This window comes from Engystomops pustulosus, chromosome 4 (assembly GCF_040894005.1).
Source record: "Engystomops pustulosus chromosome 4, aEngPut4.maternal, whole genome shotgun sequence".
Classification (NCBI taxonomy): Eukaryota; Metazoa; Chordata; class Amphibia; order Anura; family Leptodactylidae; genus Engystomops; species Engystomops pustulosus.
This window is the reverse complement of record NC_092414.1, coordinates 59,632,874-59,659,934: the sequence shown is the minus strand read 5'-3', so window position 1 is coordinate 59,659,934 and position 27,061 is coordinate 59,632,874. Positions and strand designations below refer to the sequence as shown.

Genomic DNA, 27,061 nt, shown 5'->3' with positions numbered 1-27,061 from the left:
CACATTGTCTCTGATCGCGGAGTTCAATTTGTCTCCCGTTTCTGGCGCTCACTCTGTGGCCAATTGCAGGTGAAGTTGGACTTTTCTTCAGCCTACCACCCTCAGTCCAATGGTCAAGTGGAGAGAGTTAACCAGAGTCTGGGCTGCTATCTGCGTCATTTTGTCTCTGCCCGTCAGGACGACTGGTCCACTTTGTTGCCCTGGGCAGAGTTCTCCTACAACTCTCTGGATTCTGAGTCTGCTGGTGCTGCTCCATTCTTTGTTGTCTATGGAAGAATTCCACGCCCTCCACTCCCTCTCTCAGTTCCCTCGGATGTTCCCGCGGTGGAAGAATTGGTGCAGGACCTCAGCTCCGTATGGAGACAGACTCGTCTATCTCTACTTCGGGCATCTGCTCGCACTAAAATCCAGGCCGACAAGAAACGCAGATCTCCGCCCGTCTTCTCTCCTGGAGACAAGGTCTGGTTATCTTCCAAATACATCCGGCTGAAGATACCTGGTTACAAGCTCGGTCCTCGTTTCTTGGGTCCTTTCGAGGTCCTGACCCGTATCAATCCTGTATCCTACAAGTTGCGCCTTCCTCCCACCATGCGCATCCCGAACTCCTTCCATGTCTCCCTGCTCAAGCCTGTCATCCTGAACCGCTTCTCCCGGCAAGTACCTCCTCCCTCCCCTGTGGCTGACTCCACCGACACCTATGAGGTAAAAGACATTCTCGATATGAAGACTGTAAGGGGGAAGCGGTTCTTCTTAGTCGACTGGAAGGGGTTCGGTCCAGAAGAAAGGTCTTGGGAGCCGGAGGACAATATTCTGGACCGTGATCTTCTGCAGAGATTTCTTCAACCCAAGAAGAGAGGGAGGCCGAAGGGGGGGGGTACTGTCACGGGTGGACCCGCGACCCACATCGCGGGTCGCGGGCTCACCCGTGCCTCTCGCTCCCCGCAGGCGGCACGCCAGCGCATCTCACCTCTCCCCGCTCCCGAGTCCCGGCCTCGCTCCGTGCGCGCGCGGTCCCGTGCCTCTGGGCGCGCGCGCGACACTTCTAGGAAATTTAAAGGGCCAGTGCGCCATTAATTGGCGCTGGCCAAATTGTCCAATTCTATTTAAGCCTGCCTCTTCCTGCAAGCCCTGCCGGATCTTTGTGCCTTGCGCCCTTGAGAAAGCTGTTTTGATGCCTTGTGCTGTTCTTGAGATTTCCTGTTGTGACCCCTGCTCCGTTTCTGACTACGCTCCTGTGCCGCCTGTCCTGACCTGTTGCTACGACTCTGACTACGAACCTGTGCTGCCCGTCCTGACCTCCTGCCTGACCCCGACTACGAGATTGCCTGCCGATTCTGTACCACGACCTTGGCTGCCACTGCGGACAAGTCACGCCTGCGGAACGACCTGGTGGTACCACGCCGCAGCAAGTCCAACCCGCTTTGCGGCGGGCTCTGGTGAAAACCGGGTGCCACTTAGACTCCGGTCCCAGGTAGTGGCTTGTGCCATCGTCCGCAGTGGTTCAGAGGATCCACAACCTCTAAGCCTGACAATGTTCATGACGGGTCGGAACCCACAAGGGCTCTGGTAACACACCACAAAGCACTTCCAATGAATTATCTTAAATATAAAAACAGCATTAATTAGTGATGGAGCAGATATCTAATAAGAATATAATATCTAATATATATAATATATATATATATATATATATATATATATATAATCATTTACTGTGAAGAAAAAACAAGGTATATGACATCACTCTGATTGCAATCTTTTTCTAGTTCCTGAAAAATTGTCACAGTAGAAATGTAGTCCATTATCAAATTCTGTCTTTATTAATTAATGTCTTTATTATGTCTGAAATACCTCGACCCAAAGCAGATCTGCTGAACCAAATATAGCTCTCCATAGAACTGTACATTTAATTTAATTTTATGTAATGTTAATATCAGTAAAACCTTAGTGCATGACCTGGGGCATAATATAAACATTACTGCAGATTTACATAGGTATAATACACCTCCTCCTAATAAGTTACCTACTAAGTATTTGTTGATGCCATCTTTTTTATATTCCATACATACCCTACTGTGTATATTTGGCTGTCTAAGGACACAACACATGATACAATGTCGGTATGTTGATAGTCAGAAAAGCTCTTCTTCAGGTTGATAACATGTCCACTGGCCTTATGCTCATCCAGGGGGTAAACACAGAGATGATTCTTGAATCCACACACCAAGAGATGTCGTCTGAGGTTTATTGCAATGCTAAAGATGGGGCTTCCAAGCTGTTGAAAGGAAATATATTTAAGAAATCCATATATCATAGGTATATACCATTTACCATGTACAGTTTCCAATAGTGTAGAATAAGAGGCTTAACAGCTGATACAATAACCCTTTAAGGACCCCGTCCTTTTTCATTTTGTCATTTTTCTTTTTCACTCCGCTCAATAAAAAATCTATAACTTATTTAAAGAGCTCTGTTTGGGCTTGTTTTCTGCGTAACAAATTGCACTTCATAGTGATGGTATTTATTCTTCCATGCCATGTACTGGGAAGCGGGGAAAAAAATTCAAAATGTAGTGAAATTGGTGAAAAACCACATTTGCAGCGTTTTCTTGGGGGCTTGGAATTTACGGCTTTCTCTGTGTGCCACAAATGACATGTCTAATTTATTCTTTGGGTCGGTGCGATCATGGGGATACCACATTTGTATAGGTTTTATAATGTTTTCATACATTTACAAAAATGTGTGTAGAATTTTTTTTATTTTGACATCTTCTAGCGCTAATAACTTTTTTATACTTTGGTGTACAGAGCTGTGGGTGGTATCTTTTATTGTGACTTTTGATAAAGTTTTCAATTTTAAGGACTGTAGGACCTTTTGATCACTTTTTATTGATTTTTTTATATTTTTCAAAATGGCCAAAAACTGCGATTTTTGAGTATTATTTGTTACCTGGTTGAATGTAATGAAAAACGGTTATTATATTTTGATAGAACTGGCACTTTCAGATGCGGCGATACCTAATGTGTTTGTGATTTTTACTGTTTATTTATATTTATATCAGTTCTAAAGAAAGGGGGTTGATTTGAATTTTTAGTTTTGTGCCATACTCCCATGCTACTGTATTTTCCTCCTCGTTCATTACAATGTGCAAATCGCACATTGTAATCAATGGACTGAAACGAGACAGCCCTGGGTTTTCAGAAGACCCGAGGCTGTCATTGCAACAGATCGCCGCTCCCTGATGACGTCATGGGGAGCGACGATCTCCAACAAGATGTTATATGACTGTTTGTACTCTGTAATGTAGCATTTTATTTGTCCCTATGACTTGTAAAGTGCTACATAATATGATGGCGCTATATAAATAAAGATTATTATTCATGCATATGTCATAAATAACTTGTTGAAGGTGGTCACTAGAAATTTATATGCCACAGCTTCCTACATGCAATGATACGTGAGCTAGTTTACATGAAATGTGTTCCCTTCTAGCTTAATTTCTTTAGAAGCATCACTTAAAGTTGTTTTGCTAAAAATAAATGCAAAAAAGGGTCGGGGCATTTTTACCTACCCTGATCTTATCTAACACAACTGCCCCAGAAGTCCAGACAATGAGAGTACCATCATTTGAGGAGGAGAAGACCAGCTTTGTTTCTGTCCAGTATAGGAGGCTGGTGACCATTCCTGAATGCTCTGCTGCGGACTGAGACAAGCGCCCACTGTCCAGGTCCCACCACTTTATCATTCCATCTATAGAGCGAAAAACTAAGGTGATCAGTAAATTCACAAGAAGCAGACACCATTTATGGACTGATATAGAGATTGTGATCGCATATTACTGAGGCTCACTCAGAAGTCATCATGTAACACCATAAATATTGTAAAAGGCTCTATTCATCACATCTACTGTTTTAACAACTTCTAATGGAGCTGAGAAAAAATGCATTACTAATTACTGTTCAATTACTAACTAAGAATGTTTATCTTCCTTTATTGAGGAGAACCTAAAAAAACACATTGCTATGGGTAGATGCCCGCAACATTGAAAAATGTCTGAGTGCTGTTCTCAGAAGACACGTGCACTAAATGCAGTATTTTGTAATGGATCAATGCACACATCCATTTTTACCAATCCATTAAAAAGTACTGAAAATGTGGTCTACACCATCTTTCACAGGTGACAGATCACTCATGGACTATAGGTTATGAGGTCCCCGAAAATATGGCTGCAAAAGGGGTGCAAAATGGCAGTGGATTTAACCTAATTTAACCTAATTTTGAAACCTATACTCTGAAGAGGATGACTGATATTTGGGCAAACCTGAATATAGCTGCCACTCAACCTCAAAATGTACTGATTTGAGAATATATGTAAATATTATACCTTGTATTAAATTATGCTAAACTTAACAAAACATTTTTGCAATTTAGAACAAAACACAAAATACACCAAAGCAAAATATACTTAAAGGTGTTGTCTGGAAGTTCACAAACATAACTGCTTTTTTCCTAAAATAGCTCCTCTCCTGGCCATGGGTACTATATGGAAATGCAACTTTGCAAGTAGTGCAAGTTCCATTCATTTATATACAGCTGAGCTGCAATATCAGCATAGACCGTGATCAGGTGGGGCACTGATTTTGGAAGAAAGCAGCCATGTTTTACAGCTTCTGGACAACCCCTTTATTGCAATTATCCGTACCTGGATGATGTTACTTACCATCTATTGTGACACAACCCCTTGTGTCTTATTTCTTTTGAATCTCCAATAACTCCAGGTCTGCTGTAGTTATGTTATCTTTCTGCTCTATGATATTTGATTTCATTAGCAGTGGCGTAACTAGAAGCTGGTGGGCCCCAGTGCAAAGACTGTGCCAGGCCCCCGACTATAATGTATGGTTTATAGAAATAGTCTTCTCATATGGGAAAGTGACACCATAAGGGCCCCTTAAACCTCTTGGGCCCAGGTGCGACCACAACCTCTGCACCCCCCCAAGTTACGCCCCTGTTCATTAGCTCTTATATAAGACACAAATCCACTTTATAAAAATGTTTCTTACCTTCAAAGCCTGTAAGAAACTCCCTTCTTGCCGTGTGGTACCCAAGAGCTGTTATGGACCTTTGGTGACAATCTCGAATGTGAAAGTGTTTCTGCATTGCCATATTGTTCTGAGCGGTGAACCTCAGGATATGAAGTCTTTAGCTAAAGTCTCAGCATTGGCTCATTGACACTGAAAAAGTCGTAAGAAACATTCAGTATACGGTAAGTAGATAACTTACAAATTTAGCTTTCTTCTGAAAAATGTCTATAATATTTAGACCCGACTTCATCTTAAAATCTGCAGTACTTTACAAAGTTTTTTGGTGTATGATTTGCATGTAGTCATGATTCTAGTTTTTAGGTAGGGGTTCCCACTGGGCATACATTCACTGTACAGCTTTTTGTAGTTGACTCTTACAGGAGACAAAAGTAACATTTCTGCTTATGTTATCTACCACAAGTCTAACAATAAAATGTATATGATGAGATCTCTGAGGTTCTGAAATAACAAGAGACATTGTGTGATGTGGAAAGGATCATAGACCAGAAGGTCCTCATCTGTGGGTCAGTGGGTCAAACTTTTTACACCCAAACATTTAGAAGTTTTTGAACCAGAAGTTTCATGGAACTCTTAGGCTGGATTCACACGACCGGTGCCCGCCGTACCGTAGCACGGCGGACACACGTCAGCGCGCGGGGAGAGGAGGAGGGGGAGAGCGCTGCTCACCCCCGCCCCTCTCCATAGGGATATATGGCTCCCGTAGGGTGCCACGCGCCCATTGCCGTCTATGGGGGACGTATATCGGCCATATATACGTCGGCCGTATATACGTCCCCCTTGTGGTCGTGTGAATCCAGCCTTACTCAGAAATGGCTGTTTTTGTGCCATATTCCCACCAAGGTCATAGACGTCCATAGAAAATGTTAAGCGTATATTCCATTACGTGCATCTGCCCAACCACATTACAAACAAAAAGTGCATGTATTCCTGTGCATCTGTGCAGTAGAAGACATGAGCCCGGCACAGACATTATTACCTGAATGAGCAGTAATATGGTCCCTGTGTCTCTATCCAGGCCTGTAGATGAAGCTGCTGCAGCGTCCATGCTGCACTCCTGTGTTTGGGATATCTGTATTGCTTCCTGCTGCTGTCACTATAGGAACTGGTTTCTAGGTATTTGTCTTCCTTACAAAAGAAAGTGACTGCTGAGTGATCCTGTCCTCACCCTACAGTCATGTGTCCTGCACTAAACGTCCCATTGTGAAATGGCTGGGAACCGGCTTATAAACCACCTTTATGTTTCTTGTGCTGTCCTTACTCATCACCATTCACTATATATACATATATACAACAATGTTATAGAGGCTGTATGCATTAAGATAAGAATACGCAGGTGACACTTTTATTGCGGTATCTAAAAATCAGTTCCTTACATGCGAATGGGGGATGTTTCTGCAGTAAATTTGTGGATATCATTAAACATCTGTAGACATTTCTGAGTTCTATAAAAATGCCTATAACAGAATTATACAATGCTAGTTCTGATATACGGTATATATTTCTCCAGAGGTTTGGGCAGAGTTGTGATTTTTGAAGCCCCCAGTATGCTTAAGGGAATCCCACTTAAGCACAACTGTGCTACAAAGGACAGAGCAATGACTCTATTGACCGCACTCTCCCATAACTCTAAGGCTACATTCACACTGCCGCATGGGGGACGTATATACGGCCAACATATATACAGCCGATATACATCCCCCATAGACGGCAATGGGCACCCGGCGCCCTATGGGAGCGGTACGGTGCAGCACACGTGCGGCACTGTACCGCTCCATACCCAGGAAAAAGATAGGACATGTCCTATCTTTCTCCATAGTATGGCGCCGTGTGCCATATGTTCCTATGGAGAGGGGCGGGGGGGAGAGCAGCGCTGCCATGTGCCCGCCGTGCTATGGTACGGCGGGCAACGGCAGTGTGAATCTAACCTAATATGTATTTGTGTCCTTGGGATGCTTTTATAGATTTACTTAGAAGTTGAGAGTCCTCCATTGTTGATACCTTATTTTACCTAAAAAGGATGATAACAATAGTAAGCTTTCCAGACTACTTAGGTCTCTTCATCAAGAATGGTATAAGGCAATATTTGACCACAACACAAATTTATAAACAAATGGACACTGGAAGGCTATGGTTGATGAGACAAGTGATAAGAAAGAGAACAACCAAAGTAAGTTCCAGGTTTCAGTAGGCCCCTGGGCGGCAGAGCCTCAGTGAGCCCCTTTGCAGTAAACTCACGTGGCAGCATTCAAAATTGTTTATTAAATTTATCATACCAAACAGCCCTGTCATGGTTATTTTATATAAAGCCCCACTCAAACCCTATACATTAGATTGGATTCATTAGATACAGCCCCCTCAATCCCATGGATTTCTTATGTACAGCCTTATGTGGACCCCCCAGAAGCTCTGGGCCCGGCACTTGCCCAGGTATGCCCATTGCTTGCGCTGGCCCTGTAAGGAGAGTAGAGTAAACATTATTAGCAGTAGATATTAAATATTTATCATATTTTTATGATTATAAATACTTTTGTGTAAAAACTGCAAAACTTCCTTAAAAGAAATCTACTATTTGTTTTCGTGAATTGTGAACCAATTATACCTTGAGAATGCTGTAACTACAGATGCAGAAACATATCTGTTTAATCCCTGATCCGAGTGGTTTTTCTCAAAAACAATTATAAATATCAGGACCTTGGGAAAGCTGGGTGCAGGCTGGCTGCCATACATAGACGCATTACTTCCGCCTACACAGGAGATGCCTTAACTGTCCAGACAGTACGAATCAAGCTGGACGACTCATATAGACTCATATGGATGACTCATATATAGCAACTGAGGGATGCTGCAGCGATTTATTATTTATGCCTGTCAGGGACAACACAGTGATTACATCATTTGTTCTCTAGAGCAGTGCATAACTAATGTAAGAGGAGAAGTGCCGAGCCAGCCACACGACTGTCAGAGACTAATTATCATAATTTTATAATTGTTTTTTCAGCAAAACCACTCAGTTCAGGGATTAAACAAGATATGTTTTTGCATCAGTGTAGCTACAGCATTCTCAAGGTATGTGTGGTTCATAATGCATAAAAGCTATTTCCTTTAAGCAGTTTTGTAGTTTTTATACAAAAGTATTTAACATCATAAAAGATTTTTTATTTTTCCTGGCTAACACTTTGACACTTTTCTCAACATACTTAAGCAATAAATATTGTAGCACTTGGCGAATGAGATGGTTTTATTGTCCCTTGATAGCTTAATTGGGATCTAGCCAATGGCATTGATGATCCCACCAGGACTGAAAAGCAGATTCCTTAAGAGTCATAAAAAGACATAAATCCCTGTGACATATTCATCCCTGCTTTGAATGTGTCCAATGTATTCCCAGACCCTCCTTTCTCTCTGAAATTTGAAATTGTGTTTTAATTTAACACTTTCAAATCTTCAATGTTGTGGTCAGGCTGAAGAAGTGTTTTTGGCACAGGAAGATGTGTCCTCTTTTTCGTTGTGGCTCTCCATGGTATGAGAGTTTATCTTTGTTCTGAGTTGTTGCCCAGTTTCCCCAATGTAGAGGCCTCCAGTAGAACATCTGGACCACATGCATAGACCACATGGTGTGAGGTGCACCAGAAGTTACCTGGGATCTTGTTATCCTTATTGGAGTTTTACATCTTGTCTGATTGCAAGGAGATTTTGTTTGTGTTATTGTTGGAGAGGGCAATGAGCTCCTGACAATGATGTTTTTTAGATTGAGGACTTGTCTGTACCATGGAAGAGGGGGGTCTGGAAATAGATCTCAGGTAGTCATAATTCTGTAATGTAGGGTGTAATTTGCGTGTAAGTCCCCTTAGCTCTTCAAGATGTGGGTTTGTGGGTGACCCCATGGTTCGCTCTTTTTGCCTTGTATTGCAGGAGATGACTTCTTAGAAGCAGAAGGCTCTAGCAATTTGATTTCCAATGGTACCTGGATGATATCACTTATTTAATAAAAGTTATCAACAACTGAGAACTCTCAACTTTTATCTATTTAACCACTGTTTAACACAATACTAAGAATCTTTTAGCGATAGAGGTTAATAGCATGTAGAGAAGGTACAGCTCAGCAGCCAGCTTCTCCTCATTTTCCCTTCTTCTCCCCTTTTCTTTAAAGTGGACCCGTCATGCAAAATAACCCCCCTAAACTAAATATATTTTCATAAACTGCCATTAGAGAGCATTGCCTCTATCCCTTTATTGTCCCTCTACATGCCTGTAAACCTAAGCAACGAGGTCCTAAAGTTGTATGCAAATGACCTGTGAAATGTCCAATGAAGCATTAGCATATTCAAGCTGTCCACTCTATTCATGAGTGGGCGGCACAGCCACACCCCCAGTGCATGACTGGCAGCCTGTATAATGCTGTGAGGCTGTATAATGATGTGCTTCCTGGTGCTGGTGGCCACGCCCCCTGCAGCCTGTGTGTGTGTATAGGAGAGATACAGCAGCTCCAGGCAGCCAAGTTACAGCAGAACATGTCAGATTCATGTGTAGCTTATGTCTGTGTCTCTCACACTAGCCATGCTTTACTATACATTATACACAGACATGAGCAGGGGGAGGAGAGGGGAGGGGTAACAGGGGTGACATCACTGCCTCTGACCATGTGACCAGCCTCATTTACATGATAAAAAATAGATGATTTTACAATGAATAATGTATGAAATAACTAGATAAAGGCTGGGATGGGATCCTTGTGAGCTGCTCCAACAGGTAGTAGTGACAGGGCAAGTGACACAGACCTGATGACAGGTGTCCTTTAACCCCTGAACGTCCAGTTGCTTAAGGGGGAGAATGAAGCAGGCTCACAGGATGATCCCTCTTCATACTCACCGGTTGTTTGCTTCACAATGGAACAAACACCCGCAATCGGTGTTAGCAACGATCGCGGGTGTTAACACTTTGATCGCCACTGGCAAAGCTGCCAGCAGCATTAACGAACCGGCTGCGTGTGGGCGCCGCCATTTTAGCTCGGATCCATTGCCATGACAGCCTCAGGTCACACAAAACATTAAAAAACCTGTACAAATATTGTATCTCCATATTCGTACTGACCCAAAGTAAAATCCGTAAAATCCAAACCCACAAGAAAATGTCGCCAATGCATTTTTTAATCATTTTCCCTGCATTCAGAATTTTTTTTCCCGCTTCCCATAACACAGCATGGAATATTAAATACCATCACTATGAATTGCAATATATTATGCAGAAAACAAGCCGTCACACAGCTCTTTACATGGGAAAATAAAAAAGTTATAGATTTCTGAAAACAAAAAAGGGCCTGGTCCTTAAGGGGGTAAAGACCAATCCAGCGAATTGACTTCGTCCTACCACTGTGTGGATCAACCCTGATTGCAATATGAATAAATCTGCTCATGTCCATAGGAAACTGTAATAAACAAGCAATTAGTAAGTAAACCAATAAAAACAATCCAGTTGAGAAATGAAACTTTACAAAGTGCCTAAAGAAGTAAATGGAGGATACGGCAGGTCCTCCAGAGTGAGAGGGTATATTTCATAGCCGATCTCCAGACCCGTCAAAAGATAAGGATCCTCCAGAGAGGACCAGCTAAAGGGGTTTTCTAGCTTAAGTTTTCAGATCATGGTGGTCCAATTCTTGAGATCACCTCCCACTATCTGAATACAGACGTGTCTGGCACCGGATTGATTATGGGAAATGGAGCAGGAATTACAGCTCCATTCCCTGTGTTGTCCCGGCTCTAAGAACTGTAATTTAGCTCCTATTTAAGCTGGAATCAGCTAATTTTGGTTGTGAGCATTGAATAGGATTGGAGTGATGTGTGTGTATGTTGGAGGGAATTAGATTATATTCTGCTGTATTTGTCAATTCGGGTTTTTGTCCTTTTTTCTCCTGTTCATCTCTTATCTAGGTCCATGATAATATCTTGTGACCAAAGCACAAGCCATAAATAAAATACAACAAAATCCCAAACAATAGAAACATTTGTCCTTTTTTATGTACAGCATAGAAATTCCTTGAACAATAAAAGTAATGACGTTATGACCCAGATGCCGAATTATACATTCGCTTGTAATAAGAATAGTGTTAAAGGTTTATTTTTAGCTCCTCCCAAGAACTTGCTATGAGGTTTCATGTTTAAAAAAAGTCAGCTGTCTGGCCTTATTTTTCTGAGTAAATATTTGTATTTCCCACCAAATAATTCTGGAGCTTGTTTTCTTAGAACTCTGCATTGTGCTGTTCCTCTATTATTCCTACTAGAAATGTAAAAACATTGACAATTGGGCGGTAACAGTGAAAGTGTGACACTATCAGATTGCTTAGGAACACACCTCATTGATAATGAGACTAGCCACAACTGCCTGTGAAATTGATCATTTATTTGTAGGAGGGATTACAGAGGAATGGCACAAGCTAAATAACAAAAGATAGAAAAGTATTGTCAGTTCATGAGAATTGTAAGTATTTTCTGGAAAAGACAGGAAAGCTCTTTAATACATATACATATCATTCCTGTTGTTCCATATGACCATGATATAACCTTGTATTGTCTTATTTTGTCTGGATATGTTCCCCTATGATCCGTAAAGCACTGTGGAATATGTTGGCGGTAATAAAGATTTATAATTACTATTGTTATATCCCATTACCCTTAAAGGAGATCAGCCATCAAAATCAAGTACAGGTGGTCCCCTACTTAAGAACACCCGATTTACATACGACCCCTAGTTACAGACGTCCCTATGGATATTGGCAATTTACTGTACTTTAGCCCTAGGCTACAATAAACAGCCATAACACTTATCTAATGTGTCTGCAATTAAGATTTATTATTAATCCTGATTCTTATGACAACCCAACATTTTTAAAATCCATTTGTCACAGAGACCCAAAAAAATTCTGGCTGGGGTTATAATTATAATGTATACAGATCCGGCTTACATACAAATTCAACTTAAGAACAAACCCACAGACCCTATCCCTACAAACCAGGGACACTTACTCATAGATCCAGGCACTGTGATTGATGGAATTTTCTTATATTTTTTATCCATGTCCTCTTCCTTCTAAAATCAACTTCCAACTATGCTAACGAGCCTGAAGGGCTATGGTGGCGTTACCTGAGCCCCTCCACGTTCTGGATTCACAGACTGCTAAACTGTGCAGAAACACTTGTCCGCCTCCCTACTCCTTTGGCACTTCCCCCTCCCTCTGCCTGCTGTAATCTTAGAACTGGTAATGACACCCCCAAGCCCCATCCGGTTAACTTGCAGAATTGTAAAAGTTGCTTCATTTTGATGGTAGATTTAACTTTTAGTAGTAGTGTTATTAGTAACAAAATAGGAGACCCTATTCTCTTATCCAAGATAAGAGGAAGTGTTTGGATTCTTCATTATGTATTACAAAGTGTTAACACATGAATCCATTTATTGGCTGAGCTGATAAGTGACAAGTGCTTTCAAGGAACGATGACTCTCTGTCGGGTGTATTTATTACCAGGGTTCAGTCCAGGCTGGGAAGTGTGACATCCGCTGCTTATGTGGAGTAGCTCCATACTGCTGCCTGCCTGCCTGCTGCTTGTTTTGGTCCAATGTACTTTCTTTCCATAATCACAGTGTTGTTTACTTTCCTGACAGAGCAGGAGCTTGCACGCTTCTTACAGACGTCAGCATCTGTGCGGATTTTTTTCCATAGTTCAAAAGTCTCTCCATGTTCGTACTTGAATCAGCTCATGTCCTGATGTTCCTCCGGCTCCTGTAAGGATCATTCCCAGGATGTTCTCAGAACCAGAGAGGAAGGTACAATGTGATTATGATATGTATTCTCTCTCCCCTGATGCTCATCTATCCATTAGGGTTTCCTCATCCAATGTTTGGTTTACTAAGAACTTGAATGCAGTTTGCACATCTGTCCATCATATGGTGGTCAATGGTGTCATTGCATATTCTTTTACTGGATGCCTTGCGTGATGCTTACCATGTAGGGTAGCACAACTTTAACTATGTTTTCTGTGATGATGATGAATTCTTTATTTCTATATTTCGTTACATATATGAGGCAATATTAAATAGATCTATGAAATATAGGGATAACATTTATCAGGACATAACATATATTCCAGATTTCTATAATATTATAATCTATACGGTTGTGGAGGTGGCAATGCCATAGCTTTAACCATACAACCTTAATATGTAGTGTTCTACGTGCTTGAGAGGGTGGAGACTGACACAGTGAGATTCTGCCCACTGCATTACTACAGACTGGTCACCATCCAATCTGCAACTCCCCCAGAGGTCTCACCCAAAACTGCCCTAAAGGTCAATATTCAATTACTATAAAATGCTTGTTTTTGTTTCTTTAAAGTGTAACTAAATTTGTAATGAAATGATAATACTAAACTTTGTTTCATACTTTATTAAATTAATATGGACATACGTCCTTCTTTTCCTCCTGCCTTTCTTCCTTATTTAAGCAGTTTATGTAAATCAGCTTCTTTTGCCCTTGCTTCACTCACAGCTGATAGATAACCTGATAACAAATCTTCAAGGGAAATATTTACTAGGCATGGAATGAGTAAATCTTATTTCATAGTTCGATATCTCTCTGCTGTTTAGGGGACTGCTCACTTCAGGAGATAGGAGGAGCAGAAAAAAGCCACAAAGTAACTAAATGAAGTATTTTACAAAGTTTAGTATTTATTTTTGAAGCAAAAAGTTATGCTGTAAAATTATTTTTACAAACAACTTTCAGCTTTGCATTGTGGTGTTCTTCTAGTATTTTTTAGGGTGTTATGAATAAATTGACAACCGTGTATTACCAGAAGTGGGGGAAGGTATCCCTGGACAGTCATACAATGTCAAATCAGTGGTTATAGTCTCAAAATTTTTAGTGACAAAACTATTTTGATAAGAGGAATGGTAACACCCATTTTATATTAAACACATTTTGTGTGTCCCTTTTACATACATAACTGCTTCAAACTTCTATTTCTTTTTAAAACAGTCCGCCTCTGGCCACACCCTTCCACGCCCCCTTGGCAGATGGTGGTTCGCTATTAATTTTAATTATTTCGGGACTTGTACACCCGAAGACTGATGTACATGCCCTGATAAAACTCCCCTACGAGTGTGTAGAGACATGTCTAATGACAAGAGGATTGGAATGACCATTTGCTAGTTTTGCCGTCCAGTTCCAGAAAAGATAAAATAGGAATGTCACATAAGGAGTGTCATGTACAATAAGCAGAAAAGATTTTGCACCATTTTTATGTACCGCGTTTTCTGGCGTATAAGACGACCTTCTAACCCCTGAAAATCTTCTGTTCCAGAGTCATCTTATACGCCAGGTTATGGGGGCACCTTATTGAAGCAAGATTCAATAAGTTGTCCTGTGAAGCAAACACCCACCCGTAATTCTTTCATTACGTGGGCGGCCATCTTGGCTTAAATCGTCGCTCCCCTTGATGTCATCAGGGAACAACGATCTGTCGCCATTACAACCTCGGGTCTTACAAAGGCTGTAAGTCAACTTTATCTCATCTATCTACAACAGCACCATAGTATACCGACAGTATAAAGTATCCCAAAGGGCCTATCTATCCCATAGATATCTAAATATGTACAAGAAAACAGTCAGCACGGAGTCAACAGGCTCCTGAGCCACACTTTGAATAAACATCACCTTTAAAAAGAACTCTGAACTCTGAGTGCTGCCTAGTTTCCTACCTGCATCTAAATATGTACATATCTGATGTGTCACCTTTCATCTATTTTTTAATTTATCTCATCCAATGGTAATTTATCTATGTATGTATTTGTTAGCCTATACTGTAAATGTATAGGCTGTATTTAAATGAGTTCCAAGAATTCTAGAAAACACAAACTTAAAGGGAACCTGTCATCAGGATAATCATTTTTACAAGATGACAGGTTCCAATAACCTTTGGTATGTTGATTTGAAAAATGCCTTTGTGCTGCTATCTATCTATCTATCTATCTATCTATCTATCTATCTATCTATCTATCTATCTATCTATCTATCTATCTATCCTATTTGTCTAATGTAATGTGCATTGATCGTATAAAGAATGTTGGGGTCTGTCCAACCACAGCCACTGTCACAAATGTATTCATCACGTAGGACAACATTCCCACTTTCCTTCAGTGATCTGACAAGGTGGGATGTTGTTAATTAACTCAATGTTATGCCTATGTGTTACTGGTCTGCCTCATGAATTAAAAATAGCAGGCACTTTGTAAAATGTCACAAGATGAAGTAAGGTAGAACAATATATAACTTCTTGTTCTGTAATAATTCACCGAAAATGGTCTGTCCTTGCCAACTGCTTCCACTGTGTAATATGTTGTGTAGTACGTAGTCTTATATAGCAGCCCTCATTCTTTTTTCACTGAGTGGTGCCTCAAGTGGGTGACCTTTTCATATGACGTCCATATATCCTTGTGTCGTCCTCACTTCCTCTTTCCTATGTAATGCCTTATTATTAACAGCATTACCCTCTGACTGCAGAGACACTCTGTACCCTGGTCAAATAATATTGGAGAAACTGCATACTGAGATGGAGATGACAAAAACAACTCTTTTTCTTCTTTCTTTAACCTAAAGATAATGGACCACATTTATCAAAATCAGTGCAAACTGCACTATCTCCCTGTGTATAGTGCAGTGTGCGCCAGATTCAGGAATTGTGCGCACGTTCTGCATGAATCTGGCGCCCCCTGTGCTGTTCCGCCAAAGTGCACCAATGTTTTTTTGGTGCACCTTTAACACTGAGCGTGCAACACAATTCTGTCAGACTTTGATAAAAAAAAAAAGCACAATGTGACTGTGCACAGGAACGTCCATTTCAGTGCAGAAATTTGTGTTAAGTGAAGTTACGACACAAACGTGTCTAATGTAATGTGCATCGATCGTTTGCACTGAAAAGAACGTGCAAAGTCAGACACAAAACTGCTGCAGGGGCTTTGATAAATGTGAGCCAATATTTTAAAATTAGCCATTCACACATTGCACAATTGTTACTTTACGAGTTTGGTTACTTTATATTCTCTATGTATACTCCATACTTTCCATTTTAAGCTCAAAATAGTTTTTTTTTCACGCAGATAAAAAACACCTTCCACATGTTTCTTTCATGGCCCAGTGTAGTAGCATCAGACATAAAATTAGCTTTGAAGAGGGATGTAAACTGGTTGTATAAAGAGAGTTTAGTACTGAAGTCAAGCTCTTCCTGTCTCAAAATGTCCCATCTGCCATGACATCATGCATTCTGAAGCAAGGAAAGCTTGACTTCAGTGACCGTATCCAATCATTTAACAGCTCACTTCAAAGTTGATTTTCTGAATAATGCACCACCCTGAGCCATGAAAGAAAGATGGTTTCTTGACAAGATACTAACATGGTTGATTATGCCAATTCCTACTGACAGATTTCTCTTAACTATCATGCCATTTATAGTATTGTAGTCTCCATATGGGGCAGTTTTGAAGTACAGCAAAGTATAAAAAAAAAAGTAAATAAAGAAATAAAATGTTTTTCTCAATGAAAGTTAGAACAGCCAGTGTGGGTAAAAGAAGACATATGCACATATATAAAAAATTTAGAGAACATTTTTTTTTTACTGGTAAACATCCTCTGAACACTTAACTTGTAGATCATAGTATCATAGTATATAAGGCTGGAAAAAGATGCAAGTCCATCAAGTCCAACCTTAAAGAATTAAATAAATGTTTTATCCCCATAACTCATGATATTTTTTCTCTCCAGAAAGTCATCCAGGCCTCTCTTGAACATGTACATAGAGTCCGCCATAACAACCTCCTGCGGCAGAGAGTTCCATAGTCTCACTGCTCTTACAGTAAAGAACCTTTGTCTATGTTGATGGTAAAATCGCCTCTCCTCTAGCCGTAGAGGATGCCCCCTTGTCCTGGTCACAGGCCGAGGTATAAAAAGATCTTTGGAGAGATCCTTGTACTGTCCGTTCAGGTATTTGTACATTGTAATGAGGTCTCCCCTCAGTCGTCTTTTTTCTAAACTGAATAATCCCAAATTTTGTAATCTGTCAGTGTATTCTAGTTCCCCCATTCCCCCAATAATCCTGGTTTCTCTCCTCTGCACCCGTTCCAGCTCTACTATGTCCTTTTTATACACTGGTGCCCAAAACTGTAAACAATGGGGCACATTTACTTACAAGATCACTTGAGTTCACTAAAAGTGCATTGTCCGTCTATAATGCTGGGTGCGGCGATTCACTAAGACTGGTTGCCAGAAATCATGAATGTATCACTTCCCTTCACTGGTCCTCTTTGAAAGTTAAAGAGGATCTGTCAGCCCCAAAGAGGCCCCTATCAGAACATGCCCCCCATTATCCTCTCCCCAGCCCCTTTCTATCTATGCTAAATTTATACCAATATAGGGAAAGTTAAGGTAAATATTCCTTGAAGAACTGGCCTCTTACCAAATTAGAGGTTGGATCCACGTAACTTTGTGCTTGCAGTCGGGTATATTCATGAGGGGGCCAGTACTCCCCTTATCCTCTGGTCGCCACTCCAGCGGGTTTTAATTCTCGTGCGCACACTAGATGCTGGCGATGACGGCACGCACCCTAATTTGTGTGGCATGGATGCCAGCGCAGCTGTGCCACAAAAGGTTTGAGTGTGACACAATTGCAGCATAGATACTTCTCAAATACCTGTGTAAGCTGTTTTAGCCATGAAGAACGTGATCGGTCCAACTAAAGTGCAGAGTACGACTCCTAGTAAATGAGCCCCAATATTCCAAAGATCCACAATCATTCAGTAGGTCCAGAAAATAAAAGAAGTAATGTTGATCTGAGCTAATAACAGTGCAAACATGGGCATAACTAGGAGATGCAGGGTCCCATAGCAGGCTTCTGAATGGGGCCCCCCTTACCACACAAAAAATATAAATATTTATATACTCATACATGTGATTTACAAACACACACAGTATATATACCCCATATATACGTACATGCAGCATATACATACAGTACCATATACACTCATGCATCTTATACACAGACATACAGTATATATACATCACATATAGAGATGAGCGAACATGCTCGTCCGAGCTTGATGCTCGGTCGAGCATTAGGGTACTCGAAACTGCTCGTTGCTCGGACGAATACTTCGCCCGCTCGAGAAAATGGCAGCTCCCGCCGTTTTGCTTTTTGGCGGCCAGAAACAGAGCCAATCACAAGCCAGGAGACTCTGCACTCCACCCAGCATGACGTGGTACCCTTACACGTCGATAGCAGTGGTTGGCTGGCCAGATCAGGTGACCCTGGGATAGACTAGCCGCTGCCCGCGCTGCTCGGATCATTCTGTGTCTGGATGCCGCTAGGGAGAGAGCTGCTGCTGGTCAGGGAAAGCGTTAGGGTGTTCTATTAGCTTACTGTTAGGCAGGAGTGATTCTCAAAGAACCCAACAGCCCTTCTTAGGGCTACAATAACGTTCTACTTTTTTTATTTTAATTTGCATCTAGTACCATTTTGTGAGGAATTAGCAGGGGGACTTGCTACCGTTGTGTTTAGCTCTTAGTGGCACACATATCCATAGCAAAGACCGAAGTGGGAAAATTTAGTAGGGGTTGGATTTCAATTAGGCACTAACTCAGTGTCATCTCATCTGGCATAGTAGTGTGCTTTGATACTTGGCTAGAAAATAGCCATAGGAGAATACAAAGAGCTTACTTACGCATACAGTAGCGTTCTATATATTTGATTTCTGGTTGATCTGCTGGTGGCTGTACTTTCTGCAGTGCATGTACTAGCCAATTCTGAGCAATTTGTAGTGAGACTTGCGACCGCTGTGTTCTGCGCTTAGTGACGCACATATCCATAGCAAAGACCGAAGTGGGAAAATTTAGTAGGGGTTGGATTTCAATTAGGCACTAACTCAGTGTCATCTCATCTGGCATAGTAGTGTGCTTTGATACTTGGCTAGAAAATAGCCATAGGAGAATACAAAGAGCTTACTTACGCATACAGTAGCGTTCTATATATTTGATTTCTGGTTGATCTGCTGGTGGCTGTACTTTCTGCAGTGCATGTACTAGCCAATTCTGAGCAATTTGTAGTGAGACTTGCGACCGCTGTGTTCTGCGCTTAGTGACGCACATATCCATAGCAAAGACCGAAGTGGGAAAATTTAGTAGGGGTTGGATTTCAATTAGGCACTAACTCAGTGTCATCTCATCTGGCATAGTAGTGTGCTTTGATACTTGGCTAGAAAATAGCCATAGGAGAATACAAAGAGCTTACTTACGCCTACAGTAGCGTTCTATATATTTGATTTCTGGTTGATCTGCTGGTGGCTGTACTTTCTGCAGTGCATGTACTAGCCAATTCTGAGCAATTTGTAGTGAGACTTGCGACCGCTGTGTTCTGCGCTTAGTGACGCACATATCCATAGCAAAGACCGAAGTGGGAAAATTTAGTAGGGGTTGGATTTCAATTAGGCACTAACTCAGTGTCATCTCATCTGGCATAGTAGTGTGCTTTGATACTTGGCTAGAAAATAGCCATAGGAGAATACAAAGAGCTTACTTACGCATACAGTAGCGTTCTATATATTTGATTTCTGGTTGATCTGCTGGTGGCTGTACTTTCTGCAGTGCATGTACTAGCCAATTCTGAGCAATTTGTAGTGAGACTTGCGACCGCTGTGTTCTGCGCTTAGTGACGCACATATCCATAGCAAAGACCGAAGTGGGAAAATTTAGTAGGGGTTGGATTTCAATTAGGCACTAACTCAGTGTCATCTCATCTGGCATAGTAGTGTGCTTTGATACTTGGCTAGAAAATAGCCATAGGAGAATACAAAGAGCTTACTTACGCATACAGTAGCGTTCTATATATTTGATTTCTGGTTGATCTGCTGGTGGCTGTACTTTCTGCAGTGCATGTACTAGCCAATTCTGAGCAATTTGTAGTGAGACTTGCGACCGCTGTGTTCTGCGCTTAGTGACGCACATATCCATAGCAAAGACCGAAGTGGGAAAATTTAGTAGGGGTTGGATTTCAATTAGGCACTAACTCAGTGTCATCTCATCTGGCATAGTAGTGTGCTTTGATACTTGGCTAGAAAATAGCCACAGGAGAATACCAAGAGCTTACTTACGCCTACAGTAGCGTTCTATATATTTGATTTCTGGTTGATCTGCTGGTGGCTGTACTTTCTGCAGTGCATGTACTAGCCAATTCTGAGCAATTTGTAGTGAGACTTGCGACCGCTGTGTTCTGCGCTTAGTGACGCACATATCCATAGCATAAACCGAAGTGGGAAAATTTAGTAGGGGTTGGATTTCAATTAGGCACTAACTCAGTGTCATCTCATCTGGCATAGTAGTGTGCTTTGATACTTGGCTAGAAAATAGCCATAGCAATAGGATAGCATTGTTTGGTTTTAAAAACTCAAAAAAAAACAAAAAACACAAAAAAAAACAAAAAAAAGTTAAAAAAAAAAATAAAGTTATAACTCTCATTTTAAAAATGTTTAACCCGAGGGCTAGGGGTAGAGGACGAGGGCGGGGACGTGGGCGTCCAACTACTGCAGGGGTCAGAGGCCGTGGTCCTGGGCGGGGTGAGACACCACCCGCTGATGAGGGAGCAGGGGAACGCCGCAGAGCTACACTCCCTAGGTTCATGTCTGAAGTTACTGGGACTCGTGGTAGAGCACTGTTGAGGCCAGAACAGTGCGAACAGGTGATGTCGTGGATTGCTGACAATGCTTCGAGCAATTTGTCCACCGCCAGTCAGTCTTCCACGCAGTCCACCCATGTCACCGAAATCGCCACTCCTCCAGCTCCTGCACCTCAGCCTCCTCCCCCCCAGTCTGCCCCCTCCCAGGAAAATTTGGCATTTGAACCGGCATACTCTGAGGAACTGTTTTCTGGACCCTTCCCACAGTCACAAACCACTTGTCCGGTTGCTGCTGAGCTATTTTCCGATGCCCAGGTTTTCCACCAGTCACAGTCTGTGGGTGATGATGACCTTCTTGACGTAGTGGAAGTGTGTAAAGAGGTGTCCGACGATGAGGAGACACGGTTGTCAGACAGTGGGGAAGTTGTTGTCAGGGCAGGAAGTCCGAGGGGGGAGCAGACTGAGGGATCGGAGGATGATGAGGTGACAGACCCAAGCTGGGTTGAGAGGCCGGGTGAACACAGTGCTTCTGAGACGGAGGAGAGTCCTCGACCAGAACAGGTTGGAAGAGGCAGTGGTGGGGCCAGACGGAGAGGCAGGGCCAGAGCTGGTGCATCAGCGCCAAATGTGTCAACTAGTGAAGCTCCCGTGGCGAGGGCTCTTGCGGCGAGGGCTAGATCTTCAGAAGTCTGGAGGTTCTTTAAGGAAACACCGGATGACCGACGGACTGTGGTGTGCAACATTTGCCAAACCAGGCTCAGCAGGGGTTCCACCACTACTAGCTTAACTACCACCAGTATGCGCAGGCATATGAATGCTAAACACCCCACTCAGTGGCAACAAGCCCGTTCACCTCCGGCCGTGCACACCACTGCTCCTTCCCCTGTGTCAGCTGCTAGTCAGCCCCCTGCCCAGGACCCTGCCACAAAAACCCCATCGTCGCCTCCACGATCCTCCACAGCATCCACCAGCGTTCAGCTCTCCATACCCCAGACGCTGGAGCGGAAACACAAATATAGTGCAACCCACCCGCACGCCCAAGCCCTTAATGTGCACATTTCCAGATTGCTAAGCCTGGAGATGCTGCCCTATAGGCTAGTAGAGACCGAGGCCTTTCGCAGCCTCATGGCGGCGGCCGCCCCTCGGTATTCGGTCCCCAGCCGCCACTACTTTTCCCGATGTGCCGTCCCAGCCCTGCACCAGCACGTGTCAGACAACATAATCCGTGCCCTGACCAACGCCGTTTCTGACAAGGTCCACCTGACCACGGACACGTGGACGAGTGCTGCCGGGCAGGGCCACTATATATCTCTGACGGCACATTGGGTTAACTTGGTGGAGGCTGGGACCGAGTCTGACCCTGGGGCTGCTCATATACTGCCGACGCCGAGGATTGCGGGGCCTACCTCGGTCCAGGTGTTTCAGGCCTACTATGCCTCCTCCTCCTCCCACCCCTCCTCCACCTCCTCCTCCGAACTACCATCCGTGGGCACGGCACCATCAGTCGGTAGCTCTAGGCACAGCAGCAGTGCCGTCGCTAAGCGACAGCAGGCGGTGCTCAAACTGCTGAGCCTAGGCGACAAAAGGCACACCGCCCAAGAGCTATTACAGGGCATCACGGCGCAGACTGATCTGTGGCTGGCACCGCTGAACCTCAAGCCGGGAATGGTTGTGTGTGACAACGGCCGTAACCTGGTGGCGGCTCTGCAACTCGGCAGACTGACACATGTGCCATGCCTGGCCCATGTGTTAAATCTGATAGTTCAGCGTTTCCTCAAGACATACCCCAATCTGTCTGATTTGCTCACGAAGGTGCGCCGCATCTGTGCGCATTTCAGGAAGTCCAGCCCAGATGCTGCCACTCTCAGGGCAGCGCAGCGCCGCCTCCAACTGCCCGCTCACCGACTGTTGTGCGACGTGCCCACGAGGTGGAATTCAACACTGACCATGTTATCCAGAGTTTACCAGCAGCGCAGAGCGATTGTAGACTGCCAGATGTCAACTTCCACCAGAACTGGTAGTCAGGTCAGTCAGCTTCCTCAAGTCTACAATGAGGAGTGGACGTGGATGTCTGATATCTGTCAGGTGCTGAGTAACTTTGAGGAGTCAACACAGATGGTCAGTGGCGATGCCGCCATCATCAGCCTCACCATCCCGCTGCTTGGCCTGTTGAAAAACTCTCTGGTCAGCATGAAGTCGGAAGCTTTGCGCTCGTCACAAGAGACAGGGGAAGAATATTCCCTTGTTGATAGCCAAAGCACCCTCAGGTCTGTTTCTCAGCGCATATCGGAGGAGGTGGAGGTGGAGGAGGATGAGGAGGAAGAGGAGGAGAATGTTGGCGAGACACAAGAGGGGACCATTGTTGAGTCCTTTACTGTTCAGCGTGTATGGGCAGAAGAAGAGGAGTTGGAGGAGTTGGAGGAGGAGGAAATGGACAGTCAGGCCAGTGAGGGGAGTGAATTCTTACGCGTTGGTACTCTGGCGCATATGGCAGATTTCATGCTAGGCTGCCTATCCCGTGACCCTCGCGTTCAAAGAATTTATTCCAGCACCGATTACTGGGTGTTCACTCTCCTGGACCCACGGTACAAGCAAAATCTTTCCACTCTCATCCCTGCAGAGGAAAGGAGTGTGAGAATGCATGAATACCAGCAGGCCCTGGTGCACAAGCTGAAACAGTATTTCCCTTCTGACAGCGCTAGCGGCAGAGTGCGTAGTTCTGCGGGACAAGTAGCGAGGGAGAGTAGGCGAGCAGGCAGCTTGTCCAGCACTGGCAAGGGTACGCTTTACAAGGCTTTTGCCAGCTTTATGTCACCCCAGCAAGACACTGTCACCTGTCCCCAGTCTCGGCAGAGTAGGGCTGATCTTTACAGAAAGATGGTGAGGGAGTACGTAGCTGACCATACCATCGTCCTAAATGATCACACAGCTCCCTACAACTACTGGGTTTCAAAGCTGGACATGTGGCACGAACTGGCGCTGTACGCCTTGGAGGTTCTTGCCTGCCCTGCCGCTAGCGTCTTGTCCGAGCGGGTTTTCAGTGCAGCTGGTGGCATCATCACCGATAAGCGTACACGCCTGTCGACTGACAGCGCTGACAGGCTGACGCTTATTAAAATGAATAAAGGCTGGATTTCTCAGAATTTCCAATCTCCACCAGGTGAAGGAAGCTCAACCTGAATAATTGATCCACTCCTCCTCCTCCTCATTTTCCTCCTTCTCCTCCTCTTTGTACAGTAAAGCAGAGGAAAATGGCTATTTTTTGACAGGGCCCACTGGCTCTTGCTATAGTACTTCATGCATTTAATTTTTCTGGAGGGCCACCTACCCGGTCCTCTGTTTGAAACAATTTTTGTGAGTGCCACATACAGGCACTCAATCTATTCCATTTTACTGCAGGGCCACCTACCTGCTCCTCTGGTTTGAAACATTTTTGGGACTGCCACATACAGGCACTCAATCTATTCCATTTTACTGCAGGGCCACCTACCTGCTCCTCTGGTTTGAAACATTTTTGGGACTGCCACATACAGGCACTCAATCTATTCCATTTTACTGGAGGGCCACCTACCTGCTCCTCTGGTTTGAAAAATGTTTGGGACTGCCACATACAGGCACTCAATCTATTCCATTTTACTGCAGGGCCACCTACCTGCTCCTCTGGTTTGAAACATTTTTGGGACTGCCACATACAGGCACTCAATCTATTCCATTTTACTGGAGGGCCACCTACCTGCTCCTCTGGTTTGAAAAATTTTTGGGACTGCCACATACAGGCACTCAATCTATTCCATTTTACTGCAGGGCCACCTACCTGCTCCTCTGGTTTGAAACATTTTTGGGACTGCCACATACAGGCACTCAATCTATTCCATTTTACTGGAGGGCCACCTACCTGCTCCTCTGGTTTGAAACATTTTTGGGACTGCCACATACAGGCACTCAATCTATTCCATTTTACTGCAGGGCCACCTACCTGCTCCTCTGGTTTGAAACATTTTTGGGACTGCCACATACAGGCACTCAATCTATTCCATTTTACTGGAGGGCCACCTACCTGCTCCTCTGGTTTGAAACATTTTTGGGACTGCCACATACAGGCACTCAATCTATTCCATTTTACTGCAGGGCCACCTACCTGCTCCTCTGGTTTGAAAAATGTTTGGGACTGCCACATACAGGCACTATCCAAATTAAATTGTCTCCATAGCAGCCTCCACACGTTGTCTCCATTGCTACCTCCAAAAGTCGTCCATATAGCTGCCTCCATACATCGTCCCTTTATCAAACGAGGTGTGTCAGGCAGAAATTTGGGTTGTTTTCATGGATTCCACATCAAAGTTGTTAACTTTGTCGCCACCCTGCTGTGTTATCCACAAAATATACTGGCAAACTTTTACCATTTAGGGATATTATTTCAGCGCTTCTTGCGCATCTGTTTACATTCCCCTCACCCGGCATATCCTAAACTTATAAGAACGCTACTACACTTGATCTTATACAAAAGGTTCTTAGAAGTGCTGTTTGGGGAGTAGCCTAGAGACAGGGGCTTGAATTGGCGAAAGCTTGCCTGGCAGCGGAGCGCCAGCTCCATGCGCATCATGCGCTTCTTGCGCATCTGTTTACATTCCCCTCACCCGCCATATCCCAAACTTATAAGAACGCTACTACACTTAACTTGGTGCAGGCTGGGACCGAGTCTGACCCTGGGGCTGGTCATATACTGCCGACGCAGAGAATTGCGGGGCCTACCTCGGTCCAGGTCTCAAAGGCCTACTATACCTCCTCCCACCCCTCCTCCACCTCCTCCTCCTCCGAATTACCATCCGTGGGCATGGCGCCATCAGTCGGTAGCTCTAGGCACAGCAGCAGTGCCGTCGCTAAGCGACAGCAGGCGGTGCTGAAACTGCTGAGCCTAGGCGATAAAAGGCACACCGCCCAAGAGCTATTACAGGGCATTCCACATCAAAGTTGTTAACTTTGTCGCCACCCTGCTGTGTAATCCACAAAATATACTTGCAAACTTTTACCATTTAGGGATATTATTTCAGCGCTTCTTGCGCATCTGTTTACATTCCCCTCACCCGCCATATCCTAAACTTATAAGAACGCTACTACACTTGATCTTATACAAAAGGTTCTTAGAAGTGCTGTTTGGGGAGTAGCCTAGAGACAGGGGCTTGGATTGGCAAAAGCTCGCCTGGCTGCAGAGCGCCAGCTCCATCCCAAGATCCAACTAACATAGTTGCAGCACCTTTAATCTACTACTAGTTCACTGCCTCCATAATAATAATAATAATAATAATCTTTATTTATATAGCGTCATCATATTCTGTAGCGCTTTACAAATCATAGGAAACAAATACAAATGTAATGTAACAGAGCACAACATTTGTATGGAACAACAGGAGTGAGGTCCCTGCTCGCCAGAGCTTACGGTTTATGAAGATGATGGGGTAACACGAGGTAAAAGAATATTTAATGGTCAAGCCATTCTTCTTAGGGAATAGAAAAAAATATAATAAATGGAATTGCTGTCGCTTGAACCACTCAGCCGTCATCTTATATACCAGGTCCAGGGTGAATGGGACTGCAGAGAAGTCTGGTGCCTGTTGGTTGCTGGATAACAGATGGGAGGACGACACAGGACGGGTTAGTAGAAGAGTTAAAACTTCATGCAGTTAATGAGTGTTATAGGCTTGCCTAAAGAAATGGGTTTTAAGAGCACGTTTGAAACTTTGGAGGTTAGGTATTAGTCTGATAGTCCGGAGCAGAGCATTCCATAGAATTGGTGCAGCTCTAGAGAAGTCTTGGAGACGCGAGTGGGAGGTCCGCACTAGGGTAGAGGTTAATCTAAGATCACTGGCGGATCTAAGAGCACGGGTTGGGCGATAGACTGAGATAAGAGAGGAGAGGTAGGGGGGTGCAGCATTATACAGAGCTTTATGGATGAGGGTTATTATTATTTTAAACTGTATTCGAAAGGAGACTGGCAGCCAGTGCAGCGACTGGCATGAACTGTAAGCATACATGGTCCCCTTATCAAACGAGCTGTGTCAGGCAGAATTTTGGGTTGTTTTCATGGCTTCCATGTTAACTTTGTCGCCACCCTGCTGTGTAATCCACAAAATATACTGGCAAACTTTTATCATGTACCGATATTATTTGAGCGCTTCTTGCTCACCTCCTTTGGTTCCTCTCTGACACCCATTGGTTTGAAGCCTGAGTCCAATTAGGGTATGTCGCCATGCCACT

The 27,061-nt window shown here is 43.6% G+C and overlaps 2 protein-coding genes across 6 annotated transcripts in view; one reads left to right on the top strand and one right to left on the bottom strand.

Moving 5' to 3' along the window:
* The window catches only part of LOC140126502 (uncharacterized), a 60,101-nt gene that overhangs the window by 31,882 nt on the left and 1,158 nt on the right, over positions 1 to 27,061 (bottom strand). For 3 of the 5 annotated variants that reach the window (XR_011854850.1, XM_072146027.1, XM_072146030.1), the window contains exons 1-4: positions 6,079 to 6,194; positions 5,061 to 5,231; positions 3,572 to 3,750; positions 2,070 to 2,275 (exon numbers count right to left, since the gene is read on the bottom strand). Coding sequence is in view for 4 of the 5 variants with exons in the window: in XM_072146027.1 (XP_072002128.1) it covers positions 2,070 to 2,275; positions 3,572 to 3,750; positions 5,061 to 5,163 (488 nt within the window). In the remaining variant the exon portion in view is untranslated. Of the gene's footprint in view, positions 1 to 2,069; positions 2,276 to 3,571; positions 3,751 to 5,060; positions 5,232 to 6,078; positions 6,195 to 27,061 lie in introns of those variants that run through there. The other 2 variants (XM_072146028.1, XM_072146029.1) reach the window with 2 other exon arrangements.
* Positions 12,689 to 27,061, top strand: part of RGS14 (regulator of G protein signaling 14) — a 62,772-nt gene continuing 48,399 nt past the window's right edge. Inside the window, exon 1 of the mRNA XM_072146032.1 lies at positions 12,689 to 12,917. Coding sequence (XP_072002133.1) covers positions 12,894 to 12,917 — 24 coding nt within the window. The 5' untranslated portion in view covers positions 12,689 to 12,893. The remainder of the gene's footprint in view (positions 12,918 to 27,061) is intronic.